Source organism: Liolophura sinensis, chromosome 9 (assembly GCF_032854445.1).
Source record: "Liolophura sinensis isolate JHLJ2023 chromosome 9, CUHK_Ljap_v2, whole genome shotgun sequence".
Taxonomy (NCBI): domain Eukaryota; kingdom Metazoa; phylum Mollusca; class Polyplacophora; order Chitonida; family Chitonidae; genus Liolophura; species Liolophura sinensis.
The window spans coordinates 25,581,956-25,608,094 of NC_088303.1; the positions used below are offsets into that span (position 1 = coordinate 25,581,956).

At 39.2% G+C, this 26,139-nt stretch overlaps 3 protein-coding genes across 3 annotated transcripts; 2 read left to right on the top strand and 1 right to left on the bottom strand.

Moving 5' to 3' along the window:
- Positions 1-812: 812 nt before the first annotated feature.
- Positions 813-1,346, bottom strand: LOC135475739 (sarcoplasmic calcium-binding protein-like). The gene has a single exon (XM_064755673.1). The coding sequence runs from the start codon at positions 1,344-1,346 to the stop codon at positions 813-815; it is 534 nt and encodes a 177-aa protein (XP_064611743.1).
- A 4,349-nt stretch (positions 1,347-5,695) lies between these two features.
- LOC135475740 (uncharacterized) lies at positions 5,696-13,082 on the top strand. Its single transcript, XM_064755675.1, has 8 exons — positions 5,696-6,333; positions 7,095-7,392; positions 7,932-8,099; positions 8,512-8,685; positions 9,278-9,430; positions 11,000-11,105; positions 11,474-11,595; positions 12,498-13,082. The coding sequence occupies exons 1-8, from the start codon at positions 5,696-5,698 to the stop codon at positions 12,819-12,821; spliced, it is 1,983 nt and encodes a 660-aa protein (XP_064611745.1). The 3' UTR covers positions 12,822-13,082.
- A 1,833-nt stretch (positions 13,083-14,915) lies between these two features.
- On the top strand, positions 14,916-23,575 carry LOC135475741 (uncharacterized). Its single transcript, XM_064755676.1, has 9 exons — positions 14,916-15,706; positions 16,223-16,520; positions 18,268-18,435; positions 19,304-19,477; positions 20,523-20,675; positions 21,571-21,671; positions 22,146-22,210; positions 22,503-22,624; positions 23,255-23,575. The coding sequence occupies exons 1-9, from the start codon at positions 15,063-15,065 to the stop codon at positions 23,573-23,575; spliced, it is 2,046 nt and encodes a 681-aa protein (XP_064611746.1). The 5' UTR covers positions 14,916-15,062.
- Positions 23,576-26,139: the final 2,564 nt, after the last annotated feature.

The window sequence follows — 26,139 nt, forward strand, 5'->3', positions numbered from 1 at the left end:
TCTACTTATCACTCATCATTGTATCCTACAAAGATCTGACGACGCTGAAGGAAACCTGAGTAAACCACTGACCTTTGGCAAGTTATTGGGGAAGTTTTTACATAAACCCTACAGATATGCACATCATATTGGTGGAGGATTTCTCTTGAGAGAAAGTCGGTCTGTGCAAACAGCAACACGACGTAACAGTGAGAGCGGAGGCGTCTATAATTCCCCGACCAAGCCTAACATAGTCAGGAATCACCAGATGCGATAAGGAAAGAAATTGCGAGATGGATTTGATCCAAGTAAACTTCGATAGCAGACATATGAGATATCATTTAAGACGAATCATTATTCGATGACTCATTGGGATGTCTTGTCAGCAACATCTATCATCATAGATATAGCGGATGTGGATCAACTGTTTTCAGACGTGAGTATGTGTATTATGCTTTACAACATATGTTTAACCACCACCAAATTAATTCCAACATATAGGCTGTTGTAAATAGCACAGACATCTTCCGTCAGACCGTTGCCAGCTGATCAAAAATAAACGGATGGGTTACAGTTAAAATCACAACTTGCACATAATCACGAAGATGTTATGTCGATCAAACTCATTTCTGGGTAATGTTCCCTGGTGTCTATTTTTTTTAGGTACAAGTGCATTCATAAAAGACCATTCGTTATCAAACTGACCTGTGGAACAACACAGCAACACAGACATGAGTGCTTACATAGAACTATTAATAAAAAGTTCTTCTTCTCGTGGAAGCCATCTCTAATACTTTTGGCAGAGGAGAAACATCATCCATTAACTCACCCTGTTATTGTTTCAGGGCTTCAGAGATGTTCTGCCATTTTTCGTTATCCGCAGAAAACCAGACATCCGTCCAAAACTTCACGCAAACATCAACGTCGATTTGATCTTGACCACCTGAGATGATCTTGAACACAACCTTCGCGGTATCTTCTCCGTGACCAAATGCTCGGCACATCAGCACAAATCCAGCTTCATCCACCATACAATCGTTGTTTGTATCCATAACTTCAAACAGGCTCCGAAGCACCGATGTGATGTAATCCAACGCCTGCTTCTGATCCTTTTCAAAAAATGTTGTGAGATTCTGAGTGAATTGTTCCTTGGTTATCGAAGATTGGCTGTCACCTAAGACTGTCTTACCCAGTTTACCCATTTTCGCTCGTGCTGTAGCAGCGTCATTCCCTTCCAGCGAATGGCCGGAGATCAAAACATCAGCAGCGTCCGTCCAGGTTTTCGGAGTCAAAACGCCACTCTTGTTAACGTCCAGGGAATCAAACCACATTCGCCACTTTTCTTGAAGTACTTGCAAGTCTGCCATTGTCGCGTCTCTTCTATATGTAGCGTCTGTTAACAAAAATAAAACGAATCATTAATGATTGATTGAATGTCTGCCTACTTGAGTAATTCATATGCACCGAAACCATCATGCAGGCGGCCTTGGTACAGATGAAATATTCTTGATTTCGGCCTAAAATAGAAATCAAATAAATAAATAAATCGCATGCAGAAGCAGTACGCACTAGGCTGGCTTACACTGCTGGTCTCTGTTCGAATGATGTAGTCTCCACTAAATACTCTTTCACGGACTCCGTTCGACACCGCTGTGAACGTCCCTGTATAACTTAAACATGGGCAGATCAGAAAGGTAAGTAACTCATGTATAATGTACAGATAGACGTCTGTATTTGTATTATATTTTAGGACACGTGTTTTAACCACAAATCCTACAGGGACGAAATTAACAACACCACGTATTGGCAATGTTGCAATTAACACCGACATCTTCCGCCAGCCAGTTGTTGTCTGACCTGAAGTAAGCCGAAAGGTTGCACCTAAAATAACAACTTGCACATTGTCACGTGAACAGACTGTAATGGTGTCACGTCGATTTATTACACGAAATGAAAAGAAAAGAAAACACTTCAAATTTTCTCCCGGGAATGTTAAACACATCGTTGTTTTCTGTTGGAATATACTTTAAACTCAGTGGCAGAGAATTATACATTGTTCTCTGCGACCTAGTTACTATTCGTGACAGCACGTAGTACTGTAGATGATTCTGGAGCAGTGTTTGTCAAGTTAAGACCAATGCTGTTCAAATTTTATTGATTTGTTAAGTTATTTAAGGTCTATCCAGTAATTTGGGATTCGACTTCGCCCTCTGACGTCTTGATACAGGCGAGGTTAGACTTACTTTGAAAGTATATATAAAGTATGATATATGCATCCATCTTTATATCCCCACAGCATGTCTGAAATATTGCCGATGTGGCTTTAAACTATAATCATTCATCCATCCAACTTTCTAAATATAAAAATCTCTATACAAAAACCCCATTAATTGTTCTAATGACCATTAAATTTCCAACTTTACTTGAATGAAGCATCATTCTTTGCCAATTAACAGCCCGTAGGAGAAGTCTGACATAGTATTTCGTACTCATTCAACTATATGTGATTTTAAGAAACAGATTATCGTATCGTAGTTCTAACATTCGGTGTTAGATATTAACACTATAACTAACTAAGAAGTGAAAGTGGCGAACAAAGTAAATATATACATGTGTATATTATGTACATATATATGTAATCTGACATTTGAGCATTGCCTGTCCACTTTCTTCACACCTGTGCAAGGCGCAAAGCTATCAACTACCGATATAATAATCTCTACTGGTTTTTATTTTAACCCACATCTTTTCTATTCTGAATCATCATCAGCCATGCTTTTAATCCATTAACTTTTCATTCTTTTGTTGTTAATGTTTCAACATCAAAATATAAACCATCAATTAATACAAGCAAATCCAAAAATAAGTCAAATCACTAAGCATAACATTATTTGTACGAACACTTCCTTCCCCAAGTCGAAAGACGAAGCTGTCAAAATTTGCAGAATTGTTCGAAAGGTGCACAAAGGAAAGTAGTAATCAATGAACTATCTACGCATAACTAACCCCACTGTCACTAAGCAATTACAGCATCGTGCCCTAAATATAACGGTGTGGCTTTTATTTTTATTTGTTTGCACGATTGGTGCTTAACGTTGTTCCCTAAATATGTCAGGTTTGTGGGTGGAGGGCATTGGTTTGAACTCTCACCAGGCATGTGAGAGTCATGCCCCCGACATAAACCGCAGCCCCACCAACAAAAGATAGATTCGAATTTAGTGCAATGCGCCCACGAAGGACACACGCCTGGGAATTTACTGTTCATACATGTACTTGTACCGATACTGAGTTAATATTTGCACAAAATTTTTGGTACCGTATGTTCTGATTGTAAATGACCACGTTTGAGGGTGTCTATTGTGGTAGGTGAGTATTGTTTTTACATGTTTAAAATTCAAACATGTAAGAAATTGAAACATGTAAAAGAAACGGCATAGCTGTATATACTCACGTTGTGCCTCGTGGCGTGATTGTCGGCTGAATGTGTTACGTCGTCTCTCTAACTATACCCGAACATACACACCAATAAGCCAGTCAGTCGGAAGTTATGTTAACCGTTAATTGACAGGAAAAACTATACTTGTGTAAACATCCTCATGCACTGTCCTCAGCAGGTCGTTTCCATGGCAACACGTGACCCTCAACAGTCTCACATTCTTAAGTGAGTCATAACGTGCACAAGTATGACAGCTGCATATTTTCACATATTTTGCTTTCAGGCGTTATATCTAGGAATTTGGAGATTGATGCAGGATAGCTGTGGGCATGCGTGGTGTTTGTCTGCTGTCAGTGTTCATAGTACACCTATAACACTGGCTGATTACACTTAACCGCTTTAGGGTATATAATTTCAAAAAAGATCATATTTGCAGTAAATATCACTTTGCCATTCATCTTCTACTTGATTGCAACGCTAACAACCAATTAGCACTCCGCTCACAGAAATGAACATCTAACGATTTAACAAGCGTCATTAATGTAGACGGCACTCTCACCGTAAGGAGTTTCAGTTTGGAAATGTACAAAAGACAACAGCATAGAGAGAAGTGCCCGAAAATTGCAGTCACTGGACCCATACACTGAGGGATATGGAAGTGTCAATAAATTGGGGTTGTTGAAACTTGTGAGAAGTATAGACGTGTCGATAAATTAGGGTTGTTGAAATTTGTGAGAAGTATGGAAGTGTGTCAAAAAATTGCAGTTCTTAAAAATAGGGCATTCAATGTAAATTTCTGAAATTATTTTTTTCCAATCAAAACTAAGCTTTGTTCCTCTTTGTAGTTAAAATCTACCGGATGTGACGTCAAAACGGTTTGAATACACGTAGTGCCCAGTGAGGGATATGTGTTTTCTTGTTTTACAGTATAGATAACGCACAAGTTCATGAGCTTTATTTAGCTTGTAATGTCAGTGAAGTTTGACTCAAGTATTCCATCACGGCATGCAGCAATTCATTGTAGATGCGGCTATGAGTTTGTCCAGATAATGCTGGCTTCCTCTCCGACCGTACGTAGGGAGGTCTGCCAAAGTGCGGATGATCATGAGTTTCCCCTGGCTCTGTCTGGTTTCCTCACACCATTATGCTGGCCGTGGTCGTACAGTGAAATATTCTTGAGTACGACAGAAAACACCAATCAAATAAATCAATAAATAATTTTTTAATTTATTATACATTTATTTATTTATTTATTTATTTATTTCATTGGTTTTACGCCGTACTCACTACTCATACTTACGTGTTTCACTTATACGACGGCGGCCCGCATTATGGTGGGAGGAAGTCGGGGTAAAGCCCACCACCAACCGCAGGTTGTTGGAAGACCTTCCCACATATGTCCAAAGAGGCATCCAGCATGAACTATTCTTGAACTCACAGCGACCGCATTGGTGACGGGCTCCTGGGTCATTACGCTAGGCTAGCGCGCTAATCAACTGATCAATTCATTATGGAAATAACAAACATGCACGTAGAAGACATCATGTTTCGTTTTACTGAAAAGCGGTCCGTTTTGCCTACTAGGCAAGTCTGTAGTCTGGCCAGACGAATGTTATTGATTATAAGTAAATTCTAAAAAAATATACTGATTAAGGTTGCAGAATATACTCTCCCAAAACGATACTGGCCCGTTTTGGGTTGCCACATGCATGATGGCCACAATAGCTACTGTATCTAGGCGTCGAAACAGACATTCGTATACCACTCAATAATCGGAGGATTTCCAAAACAACGGCACAAACAACCAAAGAACTAAGAAAGTAAGAAATTAGGAGCGATTCCAGCAAATAGAAGTGGAAAACAGTTTTAAAAGGATCCTGAGCAAATCACTGAGCACAGCTATTGCATTCAACGGGAACTTAGCGAAGTCAAAATGACGATTGCTTGTTCAGTGTGATCAGCTTTCTAGTAGTTAGTTGTAATGATTTCCTTTATTCATATAACACTGCATGTGCCAGGCAAAAACTAGTGCTTAACCCAATACCACCTGCGTGTCATATTTCGCTTTATCCCAAAGTACAACCAAAAATAAACCTTATGCGGAGAATTAGATCAATTTGTTCAAAGAGATAAGAGTATCACAAGGTGAACTTTCAACCAGTATTTGGAGATAAGATTTCTGAGCTGTGAAGACTGCATTCTGATCTATAAAGATTACATTCTAAGCTATACCATACGGGAGGTGAAGACTTGTGTGATCTCTCATCACACATCATCATAATGGCCATGCGCATAAATCTGTGGGTGACAGCGTTCATGTTGTTGGCAGTGGCTCAAGTGAGAGCGCCTCCTGTGGGATGTTCCTTAAATGGAACTTCGGATAATTCAAACTGTTTTTCTCGCCCAGGGATTATTCAGCTTCTTTTTGACAAGACCAAGGAAGCTCAGGTACAGACAGAGGAAGATTTCGTCCTTCCTCCGCTATTCTGGAAAAAGAAAAAAGGTATCTATGGGAGCGATGTTAAACTAAATTTCCACGGAGAACCGGCAGTGGCCTTAATGAGAGAAACTTTCAAAGTCTTCGACAATAACATGTTCGCAACAGCATGGATTACAGTATCTCTGATTGAGGCGTATAAATATGGCGGTGCTCCAATGCCGACTGATGAGCAAATCAGGCTTTCTATTGAAGCCATTGGTCATTTTCACGACAGAAATCGTCCCCAGCCGAACTCTATCATGACGTTCTGGCCGGAAGTCTTCAATGACACATCCTCGTGTTGGCAAAGCACCCCAGGTAACTTGTTGTCGTTGTTCAAAATGGCGGACTATGTCCCCTGGACCCTGTTTGAAGATATTCTGAAGCTCATGGGGCTCAAAACTGATGCAAAATATATCGACGGGCTCATCAAGGAAAGGCAAGTGTTTTATTCGCAATCGCAAATTAATTTCAAACCAAATTGAACATTGTGATACTTTTAAGCCGAATTTTCAGGTAAGTGTATATGCGATGAATACCTATAACGTCATTCCGTCTTTATTCTGCAGTCTCTATATTATTCATTCAGTAGACATCATCAGGCCTTAAAGACTCATCGAACTGTCGCTTCATAACACCGGACAGCTTTGACAGTACTCCAACAATACATCTAGTGTAACCGTCTCCATAAGTATTTTCAAAGCTAACTTATAAACCATCCCTCACGTTGATCGGTGTTGTAAGCCATACATATGCATATATCCTTTAAATGGTGAAGGGTGGAGGGCATTGGGTTGAACCATGGCAAATCAACCCATCTTTGCAGGAACGTGAGACACAGTTTACCCAATAACCGTACTGGCTACCACAGGATTTCGTTGCCAAAAGCGGCACCTCCATGCTACCAGTAATGACGTTACCCTTTAATGGTTTAGGTAACAAGGCTATGTATATATTTTTTTTAGGGCCGTATAATCTTGTTGTCTCAGTTTCAGTTTCTCTGGTCATACTGCGAGTTGCCTGTTGTGAGCAGTCTTCAGGTCAAATCTGTGTGTTTGAGCTGACAACAGTTGTAAATTTCGGGAATAAGTTTCGCGAAAATCAGTGGAATATTACAGAAATTATATTACCATACTGATAAAGTGCTTTTGGGGGAGCAGAAGATATGGAATTAATGCAATAAGTGTGTTATACCCGTAGGTCTCACTTTGCCAGAGCGTTTCACATTCCTCCTGACTTTGACGATACCTTTGTCAATCTTGGACTCGGTGCGCTACTGACAGAATACAAGGATGACTTCCCCGAGTCTTATCAACTGTGGTTGTCTCAAAATACCGCCCTCGACACGATCTGGCAGGCTCTAAAGGCCTATGCCTATCGCCCATTTTCAAACGACAGTAAGATAAATACTGTAGACACTAGGACTTATTTCTACATCCGTGGATTTCTAGAAGAAGCCAAGAGCGCAGGAAAAGACGTGGCTCTAATTCCCACATGGGTGAGTAGCATATCAACAAAGAACTTCATGTACGGGCCATGCGCCCTTTATTTCTAGGTCATTTCTGATGTAAATGTTGTTAATCCAAACATGTTATACAAGCACGGCCAGGGTTTATTAGGCTAAATAGAGTAGTTCCATTCCATGGGTACGCAATGGGATAGTTTGTTTTTTGGTTAAAGGTTATGTTTTATCGCTTTACAAATACATATTACAGTCAAGTAAATATTGTTGAAGATAAGAAAAACATGTTTTTAAGATATTGTCAGCTGATTACATATAGAAAATCAGTATTTCGCCAATATTGTATGCAGTTTAACCATGTGTTTATACAACGTATTTCCTCTCTGACCGCAGCTCTGCCAAAAGCCCACTTATGGTCGTAGATTTTACCAGGATTTGAACGGTTTCCTCCGGCCATAATGCTGGCTGCCGTCAAATAAGTGAAATATTCTTGAATACGGCGTAAAACACCGATCAAATAAATAAATAAATACGAGGTATTCAGGTCGAACTGAAGTAATGAAATACATTCGCAGGTTCAGGACCTAGAAGAAGACGTTAAGATGGTAAAACGAGGTGTGGGAATGCCGTTTAATGTTAACAACGTTGACGTCACTGTGTCTGCAAACGCCATATTTGGTATCACAGCAGCCGTGGCGAGTGGGCTAGTCAATGAGAGTGTACTGAACGATCCCGATGTTGAGGTAACTTGTGCTAATTTGATCTGTAAACTCACTACATCTTCCACGAGCTCTTTATAACTTTTTCCGTAAAGTTTTTGGCAAAGAGAAAAATAAACACTGGCAAAAGCATACATATAACAACCTTCACGGAGTTAATAATGTCATCAAGTGTGAACAGGTCAGATGACATCTGAAGTCCACAAAAGATAGCCAGGTTAATCATCCTACCGTTTAACTCCACTTCTCTATAGTGATTCTTTTTCACATACCAAAGGAAATTTCACTTTCAACTTTGTCTGAAGTTGTTTTTCGTTCTTTTTTTTTATCAAACTGAAATTTACGGATTTTTGTTGTCACAGTGATTTTCCCTATAACCTAAGTATATTTCCTATATTCCCATTACGTTTGAATAGAAATACATTTTTCCTTTTAGAAAATCTATTCCAGCACATCTGACATGTTGGTTTGGGAAATCGAGCGCGACTTTGAAGGGCGGAGGGATCTCGCGTTGACTTATTACCCCTCGGCTTTTGAATTTTATTGGTTCATTTCTCGGACCTTTGTGCTTCTTGAGAGACACGCGCACACCAATAAAACTCTTCTGGCGGTGAGTAGGTATAACAGATATAACAAGATATACGTTGTCATCGCGTTAAAGGTATTATGTTGGGTTTATAATAGGAAATCATTCATATCTCCATTATGAAGAAGGCTTTTGAATCTCATCGCTCCACTTGCAACCTCAACAACCTCTGAGAAAAGAGCCATTGAGAAGTGTAATAATGTTTCGGTATGATGTAGGGTATCTTATACACGACATTGGATTACAAAGACAAAAAGCAAGTAATATCAAGGAGAAGAAGGAAAGAACATTATAACAACACTTACGGTTGTACTGACCCCTGGTATAAATATGTCTCTTGGCAATGATAACATTTTGCAAGTCTAAAGAAGACAACCTATTTGTGGAAGGAAGCGCATAAATAAAATAACAATATTATTCAGTGTATTGAGACTAAAAATTACTTTAATATGACTCTCGAAAAGTAATTCCGAGTTTTTGATTATAAAATATATACATTGTAATTATTCGATCCTGACAAGGATGTAATTTATAAATGTGAACTACATTTACTCCATCACCTTTGAAATGCTTTTACATTGTACTTATTTTCATATTTGGTAACTTTGAATCAAAGCCATTAGAGACCGTGCGACAGAAGTTTGGAAACGTTTTGCGGAATCACGTGACGAACGTCGTTATTTCGCAAGCACTTCCGGAGGGCACTGCTATGCTGTACTTTGACGATTTCCTTGGCGACGGTGACGTTACGGGTGATGGCAAGACAGAGGTAACTATCGTTATCTGAATTAATGTTCACTGTTATATAAGCACGTGTACACACATATAGATGTCTGTAAACTACACACACTGTTGGAACTTGTGCAGTTTCTTGTACAAAATACCAAGACAGTGTTGCGCTTTACATAATGAAGTACGGTTTCCCCACCAAAAAGTGGTCTCTAAGCTACAGTACACACCGCAGATACTACTGCTGTATCCTTTTACTTGTACAATAGACCAAGAAAATGTAGCACTTTGAATAACGAGGTACAGTTTTCCCACCAAACAGTGATCTCTAAACAACAGTTCCCACCGTAGGTACTAGCACTGTATCCTGATACTGATACAAAATACCTAGACAATGTAGCGCCTTACATACTAAGATAAAGTTTTCCGACCAAATTGCGATATTGTTCCAAGCTTCCATGAGCAATTCTCTCAATCTCACATGGCACCTCTGTAAATGTGCATCGCCTCATGCTCAGGACAACGTGGAAATGGCTGACAGGAAAAAACTGTCAGCTCACATGGTTCAAAGCAGACTTGTTTCCGTTCCCAAGGTATGACCAGGTTAAAATACCTCAGAACTTGAACACAGGACGCCCCTGCTTCATACGCGGATTACTAATTCAATTATTAAAGCTAGAAAGCTACAGTGTCTCCACGGCTAAATAACGCCTTGTAAACCCAAGCCGAACTGCAACAGAAATATTTCACTCAAACACCACAATCTAGTATATATGGGCTAAAAACGAAAACATTCTGCAACGAAAACATTCAGCATCTATATTCAGAAGGTCTCTTACCTGAGCGAAGATTTTTCAAAATACGTTGATATATGCTATTGTGAATGACGAGGCTCTGATCTTCACTGATGTATCTTCAGTACCCAACTTTCACTGTGGTGAGTTTATGCATTGCTCTTAATTATGCTGCCTAGTTCAGAAGCAAAATCTCGCCTGAAGGAGCAGGGTAAAGAATTCATTTTCTGCTGACAGATAATTTGTGTGGAATGTCGACTTAACGTTGCTCAACACACAACGCGAATTCTACAACGCAACATTAAGTCGGAATCGTCGGACCTTCATTACTTTTGACATATAACTAAAAATAGGTTGCACTTGAAGCCGATGGGATTCAGTTGGCAAGTTTCCTTTTGGCGTTAACCATCTGGGTTGTCTGACATTACTTCAGACAAATGAAAACCAAACGGTATACTTTCTTTAACTCTTGTTTATTTCGCCGTAAGCTAAGTCATATTATACCATGCCTGAATCACACAGAGCACCTCCGCCTTATGGCCGGCAAAGCAAAATGGGATGTATGTCCAAAAATCGACTTCTGTCCTTTTCCCCCCTCGCCCCCCTCGCCCCCCCCCCCCACAATTTCTGTGCGTTCAAGTGGAGTTTGAAGTATCTGTTGCCACCAGTTTCGATAAGTGTTTTGTATAAAATTTCTATATAATCCGTCATCATCTCGTCAGATGGCTTCGACCTAATATACTTTATGTGCCATAGATTGAAACTTTTATGGTATTAGTAGAAGATAATGATATTAATACATTTGTTGTTATTAGGTCAAAGGAGAGGATCGGATATTTACCACTACAATGGCAGTGAATACATTGGTCAACACGTGGTCCGTCTTTGACCCAATCAAAAAACACATTCGCTGGGCTCAAGGTGTGTTCCCAATGTCTTTGATGTTGTCATTATACGTCTAGCAATTTAACATTTCACCAGGGCTAATAAGGTGGATTGTTTTGAAAACATCCCATAAGTTCTGGAAAACCTCGATATACAAACAGTGTAATTGTACGTGTTTATCACTGTTTATTGGTAGAAAAAATTAGATATAGGAATAATTTGAATTCAACAATCGGATTCAGAACACTGTCTCAAGATTTTTTTTGTCAGCAGCAAAAGTATAATGTTAAATTATTTGCTAAGCTCTATTCCCATGCATGAGCAATTATTTCAAACAACAGCGTTTTCAAAGTTTTATTTCAAATTCAAAGTATTACTGGATTAATGATTCAATGTTTGTACAGACGCACCGGCTAATGTCTTGGCAACTGTTTCCAAAGCCACAGCGTGGTTAATGGAGAACGTGTTGAGCGGAAATTACAAACCATGGAACGCTTTCTTCTCAGGATCCGGGAAGGGCTTTGATGTGAGTTCTTGCTCCTTTCTCATATGCATGCTACACCAAACATAGAGATACCAGTACATGTATAGGCTTACATACAGATGTTTAAAATAATTCATAGCGAGAGTTCGTTTTATGAAAAAGCATCGGGTTAAATATTTGGTTCTTATTTCGATTACTACTCGTAACAATCGAGCGGCATCGTCTGCGCTCACTAAATTTGACTTTCCATAGTTATATTGTGTGACTCACAACTGTAACGATTTGTGTCCTTCAGTACTCAACCTTGCCTTTTTACAGGGTAATTTACCACATGTTAATATCTCCAAAGAGACCACTACATGGTAATCTGTCATAATTACGTCATAGCTACCTCCCAGTTTTTATCTCAGCCAAGAGAGTATATCAAATAACAAGCTACGCTACCAGGCAGCTGGCAACAGCTCGGTACTTGGGGCTGTACATGTATATTGTAGAGAACACTTGTCCCGTTCGTTTTATTCTCTGGCTGGTCAATAATCATGAAAATAGGATGGAGGTTTATTACTGTCTAAGCCAGGATTCTGCTGATGGACTAAACATCAAGGTCTGATCCATTTGTATTATTTTCGTGTGATTGTTAATCAGTTCGGATGATACTACAGCAGTTTAAACAATTTCAGATCAGTGAATCTAATAAACTGTAATTAACTTCACTGCAGCAGTTTCTTTTTCCTTAATTATGATTCAGCCAACATGGCGTTAGGGGATGTGTTACTAAAACCCAAACTAAGGTAAACTGAGGATTTCACTCATTACGCGTGACGATTTTATTCTGTTCTTTCATTTTTAACAAGGATTCACATTAGTGAAATGGTGAAAAATCTATCCTTCATAATATCTTGCTTTTCAGATATAAACTTACTTTTTTCTTTCATTTTTTCCAGTCATTGCCATTCTGGTATCCGTTTAATCGCTTGGAATTCCTGAATGGAACGAAAATTCCCCTCAACGTCACGAGCATTCCCAGTGACATCATCTTCGGGTTTCAAGGTGTGACGACACACGAACAGTACGAAGCTATGTTGAACCAGACTCACTTCGGGATGAAAACGCCTCTTAAATTCATTGGGTATAATGCGGGAACCAGTTACTTCCCTTTTTGGTCCTCCGAAACGTACACTTACACCACGACGATGTTGGCATTGGCGCAGGCGCAGTCCCTGTCAAATTCTACCTATAATTCAATTTCCACAGATAAACTGATGTAACACTTTCAACATGGAATATTTCAAAATAAATCACAGCATTTTAAAGGATGAACTGGGCGAAGGCCTGTAATTGCTTTCGTATTTATCATTTCATAACAGCATGATAACTGACACTGTAATTGATATCAAACGCAACACATTTATAAGGATCAGTCCTCTCTGTGTTTTTTGGAAGACAAAATAGCACAGTGAGGGTAGTTTTTCAATAAAATTAATATGCTTGAATATTACTTGATAAGGCAAAATGTCAACAGCAATAACCACCACGACGTGATATACATCATTAAAACCGGCATTTCATAATATTGAGGATTCACGGCCCAAGCTGATAAAGTAGCTGATTTTACAATAATTCACTGTATAGCAATGTTGTTTTGCTGTGCATGCAGCACTTTGGGGATCAAAAACTGTCCGTCTTTAAGATGGACGTCTGTATTGGCCTTTGTGTTGAGAACTGTACACGTTCCGTCAGATCAGCCTTTTCCTATTGTTCGGTGGAAGCCGCCATTCTGAGATTTCTATAAGCAATGCATGGATGTCGAATGTCTTGACGTCTTAACTGTTGTATCAAAACGGGAAAAGGGCTATCCATATGGTGACGCCCACCTCTCTTAATCATTATTGTTTATGGATGCGCTAATCTGTACACGATTGTCGTGGATAGGTTCGTTATCAAGAATGAAAATGAAAAAAAAAACAAGACAACAATATAATGGGGAGGGTCCTAAAAACCTGAAATCCCAGTAACCGAGCATGAACTGTACTACATGTACTAACGATTATGACGTAATCTGTGTGTATAGTTTCGAAAATATCTTGCCTCTCCTGAGATCATTCAAGTAGGTCTAGATGATGTCAGTCGTTTATATATTAAAAAATCATTAATCGTTGATATCAATTTTGTTGCCATCATAAATACGCCCAGAACACACACAATTTTGGAGGGCGGCGGAAGTGTCGGTGTACGCACATTTCATGTGACATGGCAATCATCTTGGATGACCGATTTCGAAGCTTAGAACCAGTGGTGGGAAATGACAGTAAGTGTAGTCCTAAGTGAGTGTTTGACCTCTCACACATATTGGATTACATTATACACTGTATGAAGCTCTCAGTCAATGACCGAGGGTGGCCTTTAATTCTATATATATATATATGTATTTATAACGCTCACGAGATCCATTTCTCGATTTAATGATTTAAGTAGATGTGGATCTCAGTATAGCTAAGAGACACCATTTATTTTTAATAAACCCGAGTATTATTGCTGATGGTTTGAACAGATAATGTAAGTTATAAAATTATGTCATCTTACTGGAATGAATTATTTAGAGAGTAAGTATGTTATTGCGCATGGTCATATTTGGTGTCAGTTCTCCGTTCCTTAGAGATTGTCGTTAGATTTTGACTTCTCATGTTCATTTTATGGTTGAAATGGATCCCAGTCAGATGTCATTCAGGGCGCCGATATCTTACTTTTTCACATATTTTCAAAAGAATGATGTTCACACTTAAACAAAAAAATATGCTACATACATAAACAAAAAAATTTTCATGCGCTGGGAAAAACGCTTTGAGCTTGCGTTCGCCATGCACAAGCGCATTTTGCACAAAACAAGAAGTTACGTAAACATTTTTTTCGTGTTGATCTCGCCTGTTTCACATTGATAGAGTACTTCTTTTCTAACCATACAAACTGCAGCTATCAAAGTTTTATACTCATCTCATTTTTACAAAGCGCTGCCCGCATGCATATTGCAACTCGAGACATAGAAAAAAGGAAATGAAAACTTATGTAACACACTGAATTGTGTTGTGATAGGCTGGACTCGGTACACAATTAATGACCAGGTCATTAGGTTTAATTGTGTCGTTGTTGTCGTAACCTGAACTGACCTAGACCTCGACAGGAAGCTGTGTTGGCTGACCTGCAGATAAACTTTCACTATATCCGAATCAGAATGATATGAGGCAGTGCCCTGCTGATGTTGTTCACATCTATAAGGAAGCTACATTTCGCCTTGATTATACAGACCTACATATATATATATATATATATACCTACGTTACCACATGGAACTAGATGCGAAGATATGTAACATGCCGTGACAGCATTGCTTCTTGGGACACTGTTGCTACATCAGAGCACACTGAAGGGTAACTGTGAATACCCAATGATTTGCTCAGAATTTAGACCACATAGAGATTTTATTTCCTTACCGCGATAATAATCAGAGAGATATGGCTTTACCTTACGTAAACATCATCACCTCCGTGCTGCTCGTATTGTTATTCACATCAGCACACAGTACGTCGAACAGAATTTCAAGTGTTCAAGAAAAGTTGGAAAGCTTCGACAACTCTCAGCAGAAAATCATAAGTACGCTGTTTAACTTGACGGAGAATCAACACGTGCAGAACGACCACAATTTCATCTTTCCGCCACTGTTCTGGAAAAAGAAAAAAGGAGTGTACGAAAGTGATGTCAAACTCAACTTCCATGGCGACCCAACACTGGCAGCGATGAGAGATAGCTTCAAAGTGTTCGATAACAACATGTTTGCCACAGCATGGATTACTTCTTGTTTGATCGAAGCCTACGAATACGGCGAAGCCCCAAAACCCTCTGATGCATTGATTTCTATATCGCTTGAAGCACTTGGCGATTTTCATGACAGAAATTCACCCCAGCAACCAAATGCCATCATGACGTTTTGGCCGGAGGCCTACAATGCTTCGTCGTCGTCATGGGAGAGTACTCCGGATAATCTGTTGGCACTTTTTAAGATGGCCGATTATTTGCCGTGGAGCATTCTGGAGAAGATTCTGACCTTCCTCGGTTTCTCAGAAGAAGCAAAATACATTAAAGAGCTCTTGGATTCCAGGTCATTATCACCTATCGATTAAAATATATTGGTTATAATCATTACATATAAAAACAGGATGCCTGTTGTTCAAAGTGCTATTTCACGGCCAAGCAGCTTCAGATTTATTTCCTTTTTCGTAATAAAATTAACAGCTGAACACCATTTGCTGCCCAACAACCTTAAAATAAATGTGACATCTTTCTGGGGCAGAGTCTACAAACAGTTAAGTGTTTTTTACCGGCATCTGTTATTAGCTGCGTTAATGTTGTTAAGGGCCTCTGTGACCTGGTAAGTTCAGATGGTCGTGGGTTTGCTTGGGGTTCTCCACTGTAATGCTGGCCGTCGTTCGTATCAGTGAAATACTCTTCAGTACGGCGTAAAACACCAATAAAATAAATCAATAAATTAATGAAGGTTGTTAAATGGCTAAGTGATAGGAGAGCACACATCTGCTTCAAGGTGGGGTATTCCGTGTATAGCCAAAATATATTTCAAACCTACGTCAAATTGCAAACTAATTCTATTGTATTTTAGGGCAGCTTACCTCAAGGCCTTTCAGATCACTCCAGATTTTGACGACACCTTTGTTAACCTTGGACTAGGTTCGCTGCTGTTTCAATATACGAGTGACTTTCCCTCCTCTCACACATTGTGGCGTCGTCAGAACACAAATCTAGACAGCATTTGGACCGCTCTCAAGAAGTTTGCTTACAGACCGTTTTCCGGTGACCGCGACGTAAACACAATCGACCCAAGGACATACTTCTACATCCGCGGCTTTCTGGAACAGGCCAATGACACGGGGAGAGATGTGGCCCTCATTCCCACCTGGGTAGGTGCTGGTTTACTTAGCCAGGTATAGAGCAAAGACTTTAATAAGTGGTTCAAGCCTTTCAGACTTCAATCTCACTTGTTTTTGTTCGTATTATTATTATTATTATTATTATTATTCTCGTCAATTTTACGATACATTTTATGAGATGACAAATGGTACATAACTGAAACTTTTTATATTTTGGAAACGTTTCATCGCGTGACTTGGAGGCCATATCGGATGTTATAAGATCTTCTTCTCCAGAACAGCTGATGTGACCGAGATGAAAATTTAACTGCAGTCGCATGAAACCTTGGCACATTCAGGGCGAGATTGCGTATTTTCTCCGTTACAATTATACAAGCATGCTACTGGATAAAAATATCATGCAAACAAAATATTCGTTTTTTGCTAATAATTTCTGAACTTCCACAGATGATGTCCGGCAAATAGTCCTATATAATGCAGTTTTGGTCGTTGATTTCGAAAATACAATTTCTGCAAAACGGGAGGTGACGTCTATAAAACCTAAAATGGGTATCAACAAAGTTAGCGACGCAATTTTAAGGCCTAACATCATCCACAGACAAAGAGCAAATTTTACCTAACCGGAGGTGACGTCAGGAAACCGGAAATAGTACATGCCAAAAATCGCCATTTTAAAATTTATCTAAATTAAACAACTGCAGCTAAGAAGACCTAACGGCAATGCATGAAACTGGGGGATGTTCTACACCTCGAGATGGCCTTTGACGAGTGAAAAGCTAGGTGACCTGAGTCACGTGATTTGGCGGCTATTTTGTGTTACAGTGAAAACGTTTGACAGTCATTTTCCTCAAAACCCAACGTTCCACTTACTTAAAATTTAGCACACATAACAAACGCTCTATGGCGGCTATTTGGACAGAAAAAGGATGCAATATGCTTGCAAATTAGGTTTTAACTTATACATATGAAGTGACATCATGTGAAAACGAAAAATTTGAAGATTCTTAGCATGTTACCTGACACGGTTTGACGCCCTGATGACGAATCCGGTTTATTTTGTCCTGCTATGTATGTTTGTGGCAAATTGCTATCAAAAATCCGAAAAAAGCCCAATTTACCCCATTTTGCAGGCCATGTGACAGAAAACTGTCATAGCTGTAAAGCTGATAATTGCTGTGTATAAAGGGCTATACATGTACTGTATGGAGTTGAAAATCTTGACCTGTGTCAAAAACTACAGGACATGCACGTTTTCGAATAATGGCGAAAGGTAAATTTACCAAATTTGGCACATAATACATGCTATATAGTGAGTAAGTGAGTGCTTGGGGTTTAACGTCGTACTTAACAACTTTTCAGTCATATGACTACGATGCTATGAAGTGTAAAACAATATATGGATGGCTATGGAGAATATGTACACTTTCAAACTGAGTTCGTTATGTAGTAATACATAATCACACAATTCAATTAACTGGAAGTGACGCCCCATAGGCAGGAATTATCGACTTGAACCAAGGCATCGCTGCTTTAGCAGCTATATTTATTGTTGCTAGGACAGACTGTTTTAAATAATAATGAATAAATTAAAGCGTTTATTCATTAATTTAAATGTACATGTACATTTTGGAATGTATCAGCAGTGATGCGGGAGCGCATCAGCAAATTTCGCTCGAATGCATTTCGCAGAAAATAAATGGAACCAGCCTATTAATAACCAATATTATATATGAATTTACAGGAAAATCGAATCAATAAAAATTTAATTTTTTGGAAGGTTCAAGATCTGGCGGGTAACAGAAATATGAGCCAGAGGAACGTTGCCATGCCGTTTAACATCAACAATGTAGACGCTACTGTGTCCGCTAACGCCATATTTGGTATCACAGCTGCTGCAGTTGGAGGACTCATTAATGACAGTGTACTTAATGACCCCGACATTCAGGTAAAGTTAACTCTCTTTTGTTCCGAGTTTTAAACGATACCGAATATGTTTATGACTGATACTTTTTACAGCTCTCTTTCTTACAAACTGTTAAGTTTCCGTCTGATTTCAAATAACTGTTTTGAAATGATAGGTCACATATTTTTCCCACAATAGCCTTCGTATTTGACTGAAAATAAATGCAATGAGGATAACTTTGCTCATTTATTTATCATAACTTACTTGGCTGGGGTCAGTCTAACCAAGCTTCTTGCCAAGTAGCTGACAAACCATGTGTAGTAGTAGCAATGTTGATAACTATTCGGTGGGAGGTGTATTTAAACATCTGACATGTTCATCATGGGTATTTTGTGGGCACCACGTTGGGTTTATGAGGGCACCCCACCTGTTGGTAGTTATCACACCTGGCCGTGGGCTTGTCAAAGCCCCATACCTGTGCTTACGAGAATACCACACGTGTGTTTGTGAACGCACAACATCTGTACTTGTGAGAGCACAATACCTAGTTGAAAGAGGCCTACAGATGTGCTTGTTAGGAAAGTGACTTGGTTTGTGAGAGCCCTACAGCTGACATGTGAGGACACCACAACCGGTGAAATATTCCTCTCGATTTATGACTTGCTTCTGTGGATGCAAAGGTGAACGTTTTCTCACACGCAAGGGTAAGGGTACATACCTATAGCAAATATTTTTGTAAAAGTATATTCAGTGTTGTCTAATCTTCATGCAGTAGGTTTATTGAATAATAATATTGTCAGTGACGCCGTCAGTCTCCAATGCCATTGTCGTGTGAATTCTTATACGTTTTTAAATATAAATGTGTGAGAAACTATACATGAGTCTAATTACTCAACATTATGACGCACAGAAAATCTACCTGAACACTTCAGCCATGTTGGTTTGGGAGATCGAGCATGACTTCGTGGGGCGGAGGGATTTGGCCTTGACATACTACCCGTCTCTCATTGAATTCTATTGGTTCGTGTCCAGAACATTTTCACTCCTCCAGCGCCAAGTACACAGGACACAGTCCGTACCGGAAGTAAGCTCCATTTCATTTACACGCTACCAAAGCATGTTATTTCCGGCCTAGACTAAGGTGTATATTTGTGCAGGATTAGATTGAACATAGTAGTTGTTTATGAATACAAGGTTTCTGTACCCCTTCTGTGGCCTAATGGTTAGATAGTCCGCCGTCAAGTCGGAAGAGCCGGGGTCAAACAGATAGGGTCGTACCAAAAACTTTAAAAACCATACATGCTGATGCCTTGCTTGGTGCTTATCACTGAAATGTTAGATCAAGGAAACAGTATTGGTCGGCACAGCATCAGTATTATGTGACTGGGTAGGATTGCCTGGTGTAGGCGGCATGGACTCACCATGGCACATTAAGACGGTATTTATTTCGCACTGTGTTATGCTAATACCGTGAAAGGCAAAGCAAAAAAATAGTATTATTTATTTCAGAGAAAACCAGTTAGGCTTTATCTTTATCTAACTTAGCTTCCGCCAATGGCAAAAGAGCTGCTTTCAATCAGCAACTATCAAAGAGAAACAGACGAGCTTTCCAAAAGAAATGAAACATCTCGGACCGCGATGTATAGCCAACACGAATTCATCACTCCAACCATTTTTAACGAAGCCTGGCTGGCAAGAAACAAGCTTGTTTGTTATTGGTCTAATGAAAAAAATCTCACACCACGACAGATATATCCCAAAATATTGGAATGGGTGAATTTTATTGGACTGGCTGAGATTTTTCAAGCCCCCTTTACGGCTTTTTATAGTTTTTGGAGAATCCGTAGAAAAACCTTTCATTCATAATTGATCAAACTAAGATGGTCCTTGAAAATTATGCAGTGAAGAAAATGTAATCTTGCTCTTCTGCTGACAAAGCTAGTATTCATGTCTTATGACTAGTGAGTCCTAAAACAATCCACATTTATAAATGCGATGAAAACAGGATAAACTTTTGTAAAATCACTGTTTCCTCAGGTGCTAGTGTACAATATTGCAATTTTTTATAACCCATAACCCTGCGTCAAGGGTATATGTACAGATGGCATTAAGATTTTGATTTTTGACAGCCACTTGAAACTGTGCGACGGAACTTTGGTGTGGTCCTTCAAGATCATGTCACTAACGTTATCGTGAACCAAGCAAAAGAGGAAGGAAGCGAAATGGTGTATTTTGACGACTTTCTCGGGGATGGAGATTTTACAGATAATGGCGAACCCGAGGTAAAGACAATATGACATTCAATATTTGATGAATTTACGATTTCTCGATATTTGTCACTCGAAACATTTTGCAGTAAATCATTTATTGTCACAGCCGGCAGTATGTGGTTTATTGGCGTATATCTTGAACATGACTTATCCATTGATTGATTATGTGGCTGATTCATCTTTTATTGGCAATATTTCACATCATATAAATAAATGGATTCATGATTCTTATCGCGTTTGGAAGGGAAAAATTCAGAGGGTGGAGTTGTTCCATCCCATAATCCGTAATTCATCGTGTGGGTTGAAAATATTTCTGTGAATAAGGTAATAAACCATTTATGTAAGGATTACAATGATACATGAGACTACAATGATACGTGGTTCTCACATGAGACTACAATGATACATGGCTCCCACACGACACTACAATGATACATAGTTCCCACATGAGACTACAATGATATATGGTTGCCACATGACACTACAATGGCACATGGTTCCCACATGACACTACAATGATAGGCCTACATGGTTCCCACGTGAGACCACAATGGCACATGGTTCCCACATGATACTTCAATGACACTTGGTTCCCTCATGATACTGCAGTGATACATGGTTCCCACATTATACCGTAATGAATGATTTACTGCACCATGTTGTGACTGGTAATATGTTTTTCAATGATACAGCATTCCCGCATGATACTGCAGTTAAAGATTCACTGTCCTTGGTTCTGATTGGTAATGGATGAATGATTGAAGTTTTACGCCAAATTGGCAGTAATGTTGATGAAGTATATAGACTCCAATGGTAATAGCATTCAAACACAGTTCTGTAGTGAATAATTCAATGTGTGTAAGCCGAAATAAACGTTTTATGGATAAGAATTTCCCATGTTTTAAAGGTAAGAGGTGAGGACCGAATCTTCACTACCGCTATGGCTGTTAACACATTGGTGAACACGTGGACGGTATTGGACTACGCCAAGGGGCAGACGGATCACGGGTGAGTCTATCAGTGTATATGGCCCAGTATCATTCGTTATTTATTTATTTATTTATTTATTTATTTATTTATTTATCCATTTATTTATTTATTCATTCATTCATTCATTCATTCATTCATTTATTTATTTATTTATTTATTGATTTATTTATTGATTTATTTATTTATTTATTTATTTGACTGGTGTTTTATCCCGTACTCAAGAATATTTCACCTATACGACGGCGATCGGCATTATGGAGGGAGGAAACCGGGCAGAGCCCGGGGGAACTCACGATCATCCGCAGGTTGTTGTCAAACCTTTCCACTTACGGCCGGAGAGGAGGCCAGCACGAGATGGACTTAAACTCACTTTAGTTGGCCCAAGTCATATCAAATCCGCTGTTAAATTCATCTGCACAAAACGACTCAGAGTTCATAGAGCGTTACTGTACACAGTTCAATGAGTGAACAGTGGTGTTGCCTTAATTTCAGCAACCAGGACACGCCATGTGCCAGTTCAAATCCGGCCTTGGACATGAAACTTTCAGATTTCTCTAGTGTGTTAAAGAACAATTAAATGAATAAAGAAATAAATCCATACACTATTCCACCAATGCACCAAACACCGATATCCCAAACCATGTATCTCCCTAAAAGTTGTGATCAATCTTTTCACAGTGCGGCCTTACGTTTCGAGAATTTTTTAGATTCTTGATCAAACGTGGCCTGACCCACGTCGAATACTTGTCGTATAACAGCTGATAAACAAAATGTATGTCCTACTTTCCTAACTAAAATTTTGTTTACTTTGTTTATCTTTTACTCTTATACTGTTGTTCCTTTTTGTAGAAGTTCCGGCAGTTGTCCGGGATATTGTGAAGAAGGCAACACTGTGGTTGACTGAGAATGCCACGAGTGGAAAATATAAACCCTGGAATGCTTTCTTTTCGGGCTCTGTCAAGGGTGATGATGTAAGTTGATTAACACAATTAACCTTTTGACAACAGCTGGCCTTAATTATACATCTGTGTCTAAATTGAACGGCCGCTGCAGTGAAATAACTTTGATTTTGATCATTTTAACTGATTAATAGTAAAACATTTAGTGTTCTTCAAATTTGAGAGATACACGACAGCTTCATTCTCTCGGATTAATCATTCTGGATTACATATATGTTCTACTCTTTCACTGGCAAATTTTGCCATGTTATAACTTCTGTATCCAAGGTGGAAGGGGATATGTTGCGGTACCATATGGGGAGTATAGATATAAGAAAAACAAGAAAACTTTCTCAAGTTTCTTTATCATTATATTCCAGCTGCAGTTTCGAACTTTAGTTCTCGCCAGGGATACCAGTAATGTTACTCTGTGACCAAGTTGTTAGTTCACGCTGGTTTCCTCGTCGGTCCTATACGTGTGGGAACGTCTTCCAGCAAAATGTGGATGGTCGTGGGTTTCATCCGAGTTCTGTCCGGTTTCCTACCACCATATAATGCTGACCGCCACCGTAAAGATGGCGTAAATATATATGTGCGCAAAACACCAATAAAAATAAATAAATAAATGATATTGGTGTGTACAGTGGTTGTCCTTGCTTTCAGACTCTTCCAATCTGGTATCCATTCAACCGTTTCGAGTATCTGAATGGCACGAAAATCCCTCTGAACGCTACCATTTTTTCTAAAGACGTTCTTATCGGGTTTGAAGGGATAGTGTCGGAAGATAAATATCAGGTAATGCTCAACCAGACTCGCTTCGGAAGACGAACGCCAATGGTTTTTAAGGGTTTCAACTCTGGCAACAATTCCTTTCCCTTCTGGTGCTCTGAAGCATATACTTACGCCACCACCATGCTGGCTTTGGCCCAAACCATCTCCGTGGCGTCACCAGGTCCTGAGTCCAACGTCATTCCTACGCTTTGACCCATTAAAATCAAACTGTAGATGCACTTGTAAAGGAATAATGCGGGAATAAACAAAGCAAATATGGCAACTTAACTGAATGTTGAACAGTTTTTGCTATGCGTATTGCTTGGATCAGCTTAAGTCGTGCAAGAAGGTAACTTTTTCAACTTTCATATATCTGAATAAATTTTAATTTCTATGCTTAGAGCGTTTCCTTAGACAGTCTGTTATCCTGTGAAAAAAATCTGGGTTTCCTCTTTTTCGGTGGAGCAGATATGGGGAATGCTTTGTCGTAATTGATTTCTGTGTGCACCTTGCTCACCATTCATACATTCTCATGACGAATGGACATGTGGTCAAATTTTAGGTTTTCTTGTTCCAATGTACTGTGCGAGGCAGGCCCTCGCTGACTCAGATGGTTCATAGAGCCAAGGCTGCCAGCCACTATCAGGCCCTTGACCAATAAAATTGTGTGTTCGGTTCCAGCTTTACCTGATAGGGCTGTGGCTTAATTCAAAGTAATATGCCTCAAATGAAAGGTGCCAATGAACAGGACTACAAGTGATTCAAATTATTTCTGTTTTACATTTGTCCAGATTAAGGGATTCAAGAAAAAACTACGCCTTTTTCTAAGGTGGGTTTTTCACATCATTTTGACCGCCTTAAATCCATTTTATAAAAAAATATCAGAATGATCAAAAGGTATTTCATAAAAGATGATTTTACAAATGATCTTTCAAAATGTTCCGTAGGCAAATGAGAGAAAATGAAGAAAAATGATGTGACGTCCAAAAAGGCCACCGTATAAAAATTATTCTATTATAAATGCATTTTATGGCGAATAAAAATTCTAAAAACTGAAGGAAAATAGTTTTGGGTACAGTTTTACAACACTTCGAATGTCATTGGCTTGGTTTAATGTCACATGGTTTCCACCAGACTTAAACCTAACGGCCGTCATTTAAGTGAATAAGTTCAAAACCACAAAAGCTGTGACACACCCCGAATTTACATTCCGTGTCGTCCTGTACTCAGACCCCTTCCTAACGGCATGACTCATGTTAACAGATATACGACTAGTTAAAAGATCTTAGAATGTAAAAAACAAATGGACGGACGGCGTCTAAAATGCTAGAAGACGGTGTTGAACAGCGATGAGATACATAAATAAATAGTATACAAGAACGAAGACAAATCTCCGGAGCGCATGTTCAAAATGCACGCTGTATTGGTGTAGCTGTATTGTATGCTTAACAAGAATATAAACCCACGAAGCAATTTTATATTGTTTTATCTCAATATTAAATACCGTGTTAATTCAACAATAAGGGTAAGTATTCATTATGACTTGTGGCTTCAATTTCCACCAGATTTTCACATTGTAAGGCGTGAAATCCAGGATCTATGTCAATTTGAAATCGAGTGGTCGGTAATCACAGTTCACAGCCTTCAATACCGAATGTGTCCACCATTAGCATCAAGAAGAGCGTGTACTGTTACCAACCACTACGGACCACTTTGTTTTCACGCTGCCAATAGCTCTTGGATTATTGCCCTAAAATGCGAAAATCTGGTGGAAACTGAAGCCACAACTGATAATGAATACACACCCTAATTGTTGAGTTATATAATACGTGGAAGAAAAAAGTATAAAATTGCTTCGTGCATTTGTCTGCCTGCAACCTTCGGATGGTCGTGGGTTCCTCCGGGCTCTGTCCGGATTCCTCCCACTATAATGCCGGCAGTCATCTTATAACTTAAGTGAAATGTTCTTAAGACCAATCAAATCAATAATTAAACATCATGTCAAGCAGCGCTTTGTGACGTTTGATCACAATAAATTGACATATCCAGAATATTGGATCAACTTGAGAAAATTTTGTAAATAAGAGCTACGACTGTTTCATATAATAGATAGCGATCTCTCCCATGCGCGACAGCGAAATGTGACCATTTTAGTTCTAAAAATAGTAGTAATAGGACTTCATGTGACTTTATTACTTTAACGTTCTTCATTAGTCAGCGCGTCCTCGCACAACTCACTTCCGGTTGTTGATTCCATCTTAGGCCAATAAAGAATATAAAATCCTAAAACATTCACGTTATTATCAATATATTTATATAACTTCTCTAATCACGTGGTATCTGAAAGAAAAGGTACCAGAAAGCCGTGCATCTGATCCAACTGATTGACGTTAGTTCCAATGTCGACGCGATCTAGTTTTTCGAGACAAAACATCAGTTCAGTTTTCTCAGGAATAGCGATCAGAGAAAAGGAAAAGAAGCCTTCTTCATTTCCGTGCTGTACAAACTCGATCATTTCCGTGCTGTACAACCTCGATCATCTCCGTGGTGTTCAACCTCGACCATTTCCGAGCTGTGCAACCTCGATCATTTCCGTGCTGTATAACCTCGAACATTTCCGTGGTGTTCAAGCTCGATCATTTCCTCGTTGTACAACCTCAATCATTTCTGTGCTGTACAATCTCGATTATTTCCGTGCTGTACAACCTCGATCAATTCTGTGCTGTACCACCTCGATCATTTCCGTGCTGTACAATCTCGATAATTTCGTTGCTGTA

What these genes read in the sequence shown, in the direction of transcription:
- LOC135475739 (XM_064755673.1), bottom strand. Translation starts at nt 1,346, where the DNA reads ATGGCAGACTTGCAAGTACTTCAAGAAAAGTGGCGAATGTGGTTTGAT.
- LOC135475740 (XM_064755675.1), top strand. Translation starts at nt 5,696, where the DNA reads ATGGCCATGCGCATAAATCTGTGGGTGACAGCGTTCATGTTGTTGGCA. An exon ending in CGGGTGATGGCAAGACAGAG is followed by an intron (nt 9,431 to 10,999) that starts GTAACTATCGTT and finishes TGTTGTTATTAG; the next exon opens with GTCAAAGGAGAGGATCGGAT. An exon ending in ACACATTCGCTGGGCTCAAG is followed by an intron (nt 11,106 to 11,473) that starts GTGTGTTCCCAA and finishes ATGTTTGTACAG; the next exon opens with ACGCACCGGCTAATGTCTTG.
- LOC135475741 (XM_064755676.1), top strand. Translation starts at nt 15,063, where the DNA reads ATGGCTTTACCTTACGTAAACATCATCACCTCCGTGCTGCTCGTATTG. An exon ending in GGACACAGTCCGTACCGGAA is followed by an intron (nt 19,478 to 20,522) that starts GTAAGCTCCATT and finishes GATTTTTGACAG; the next exon opens with CCACTTGAAACTGTGCGACG. An exon ending in GAAACTTTCAGATTTCTCTA is followed by an intron (nt 22,211 to 22,502) that starts GTGTGTTAAAGA and finishes TCCTTTTTGTAG; the next exon opens with AAGTTCCGGCAGTTGTCCGG.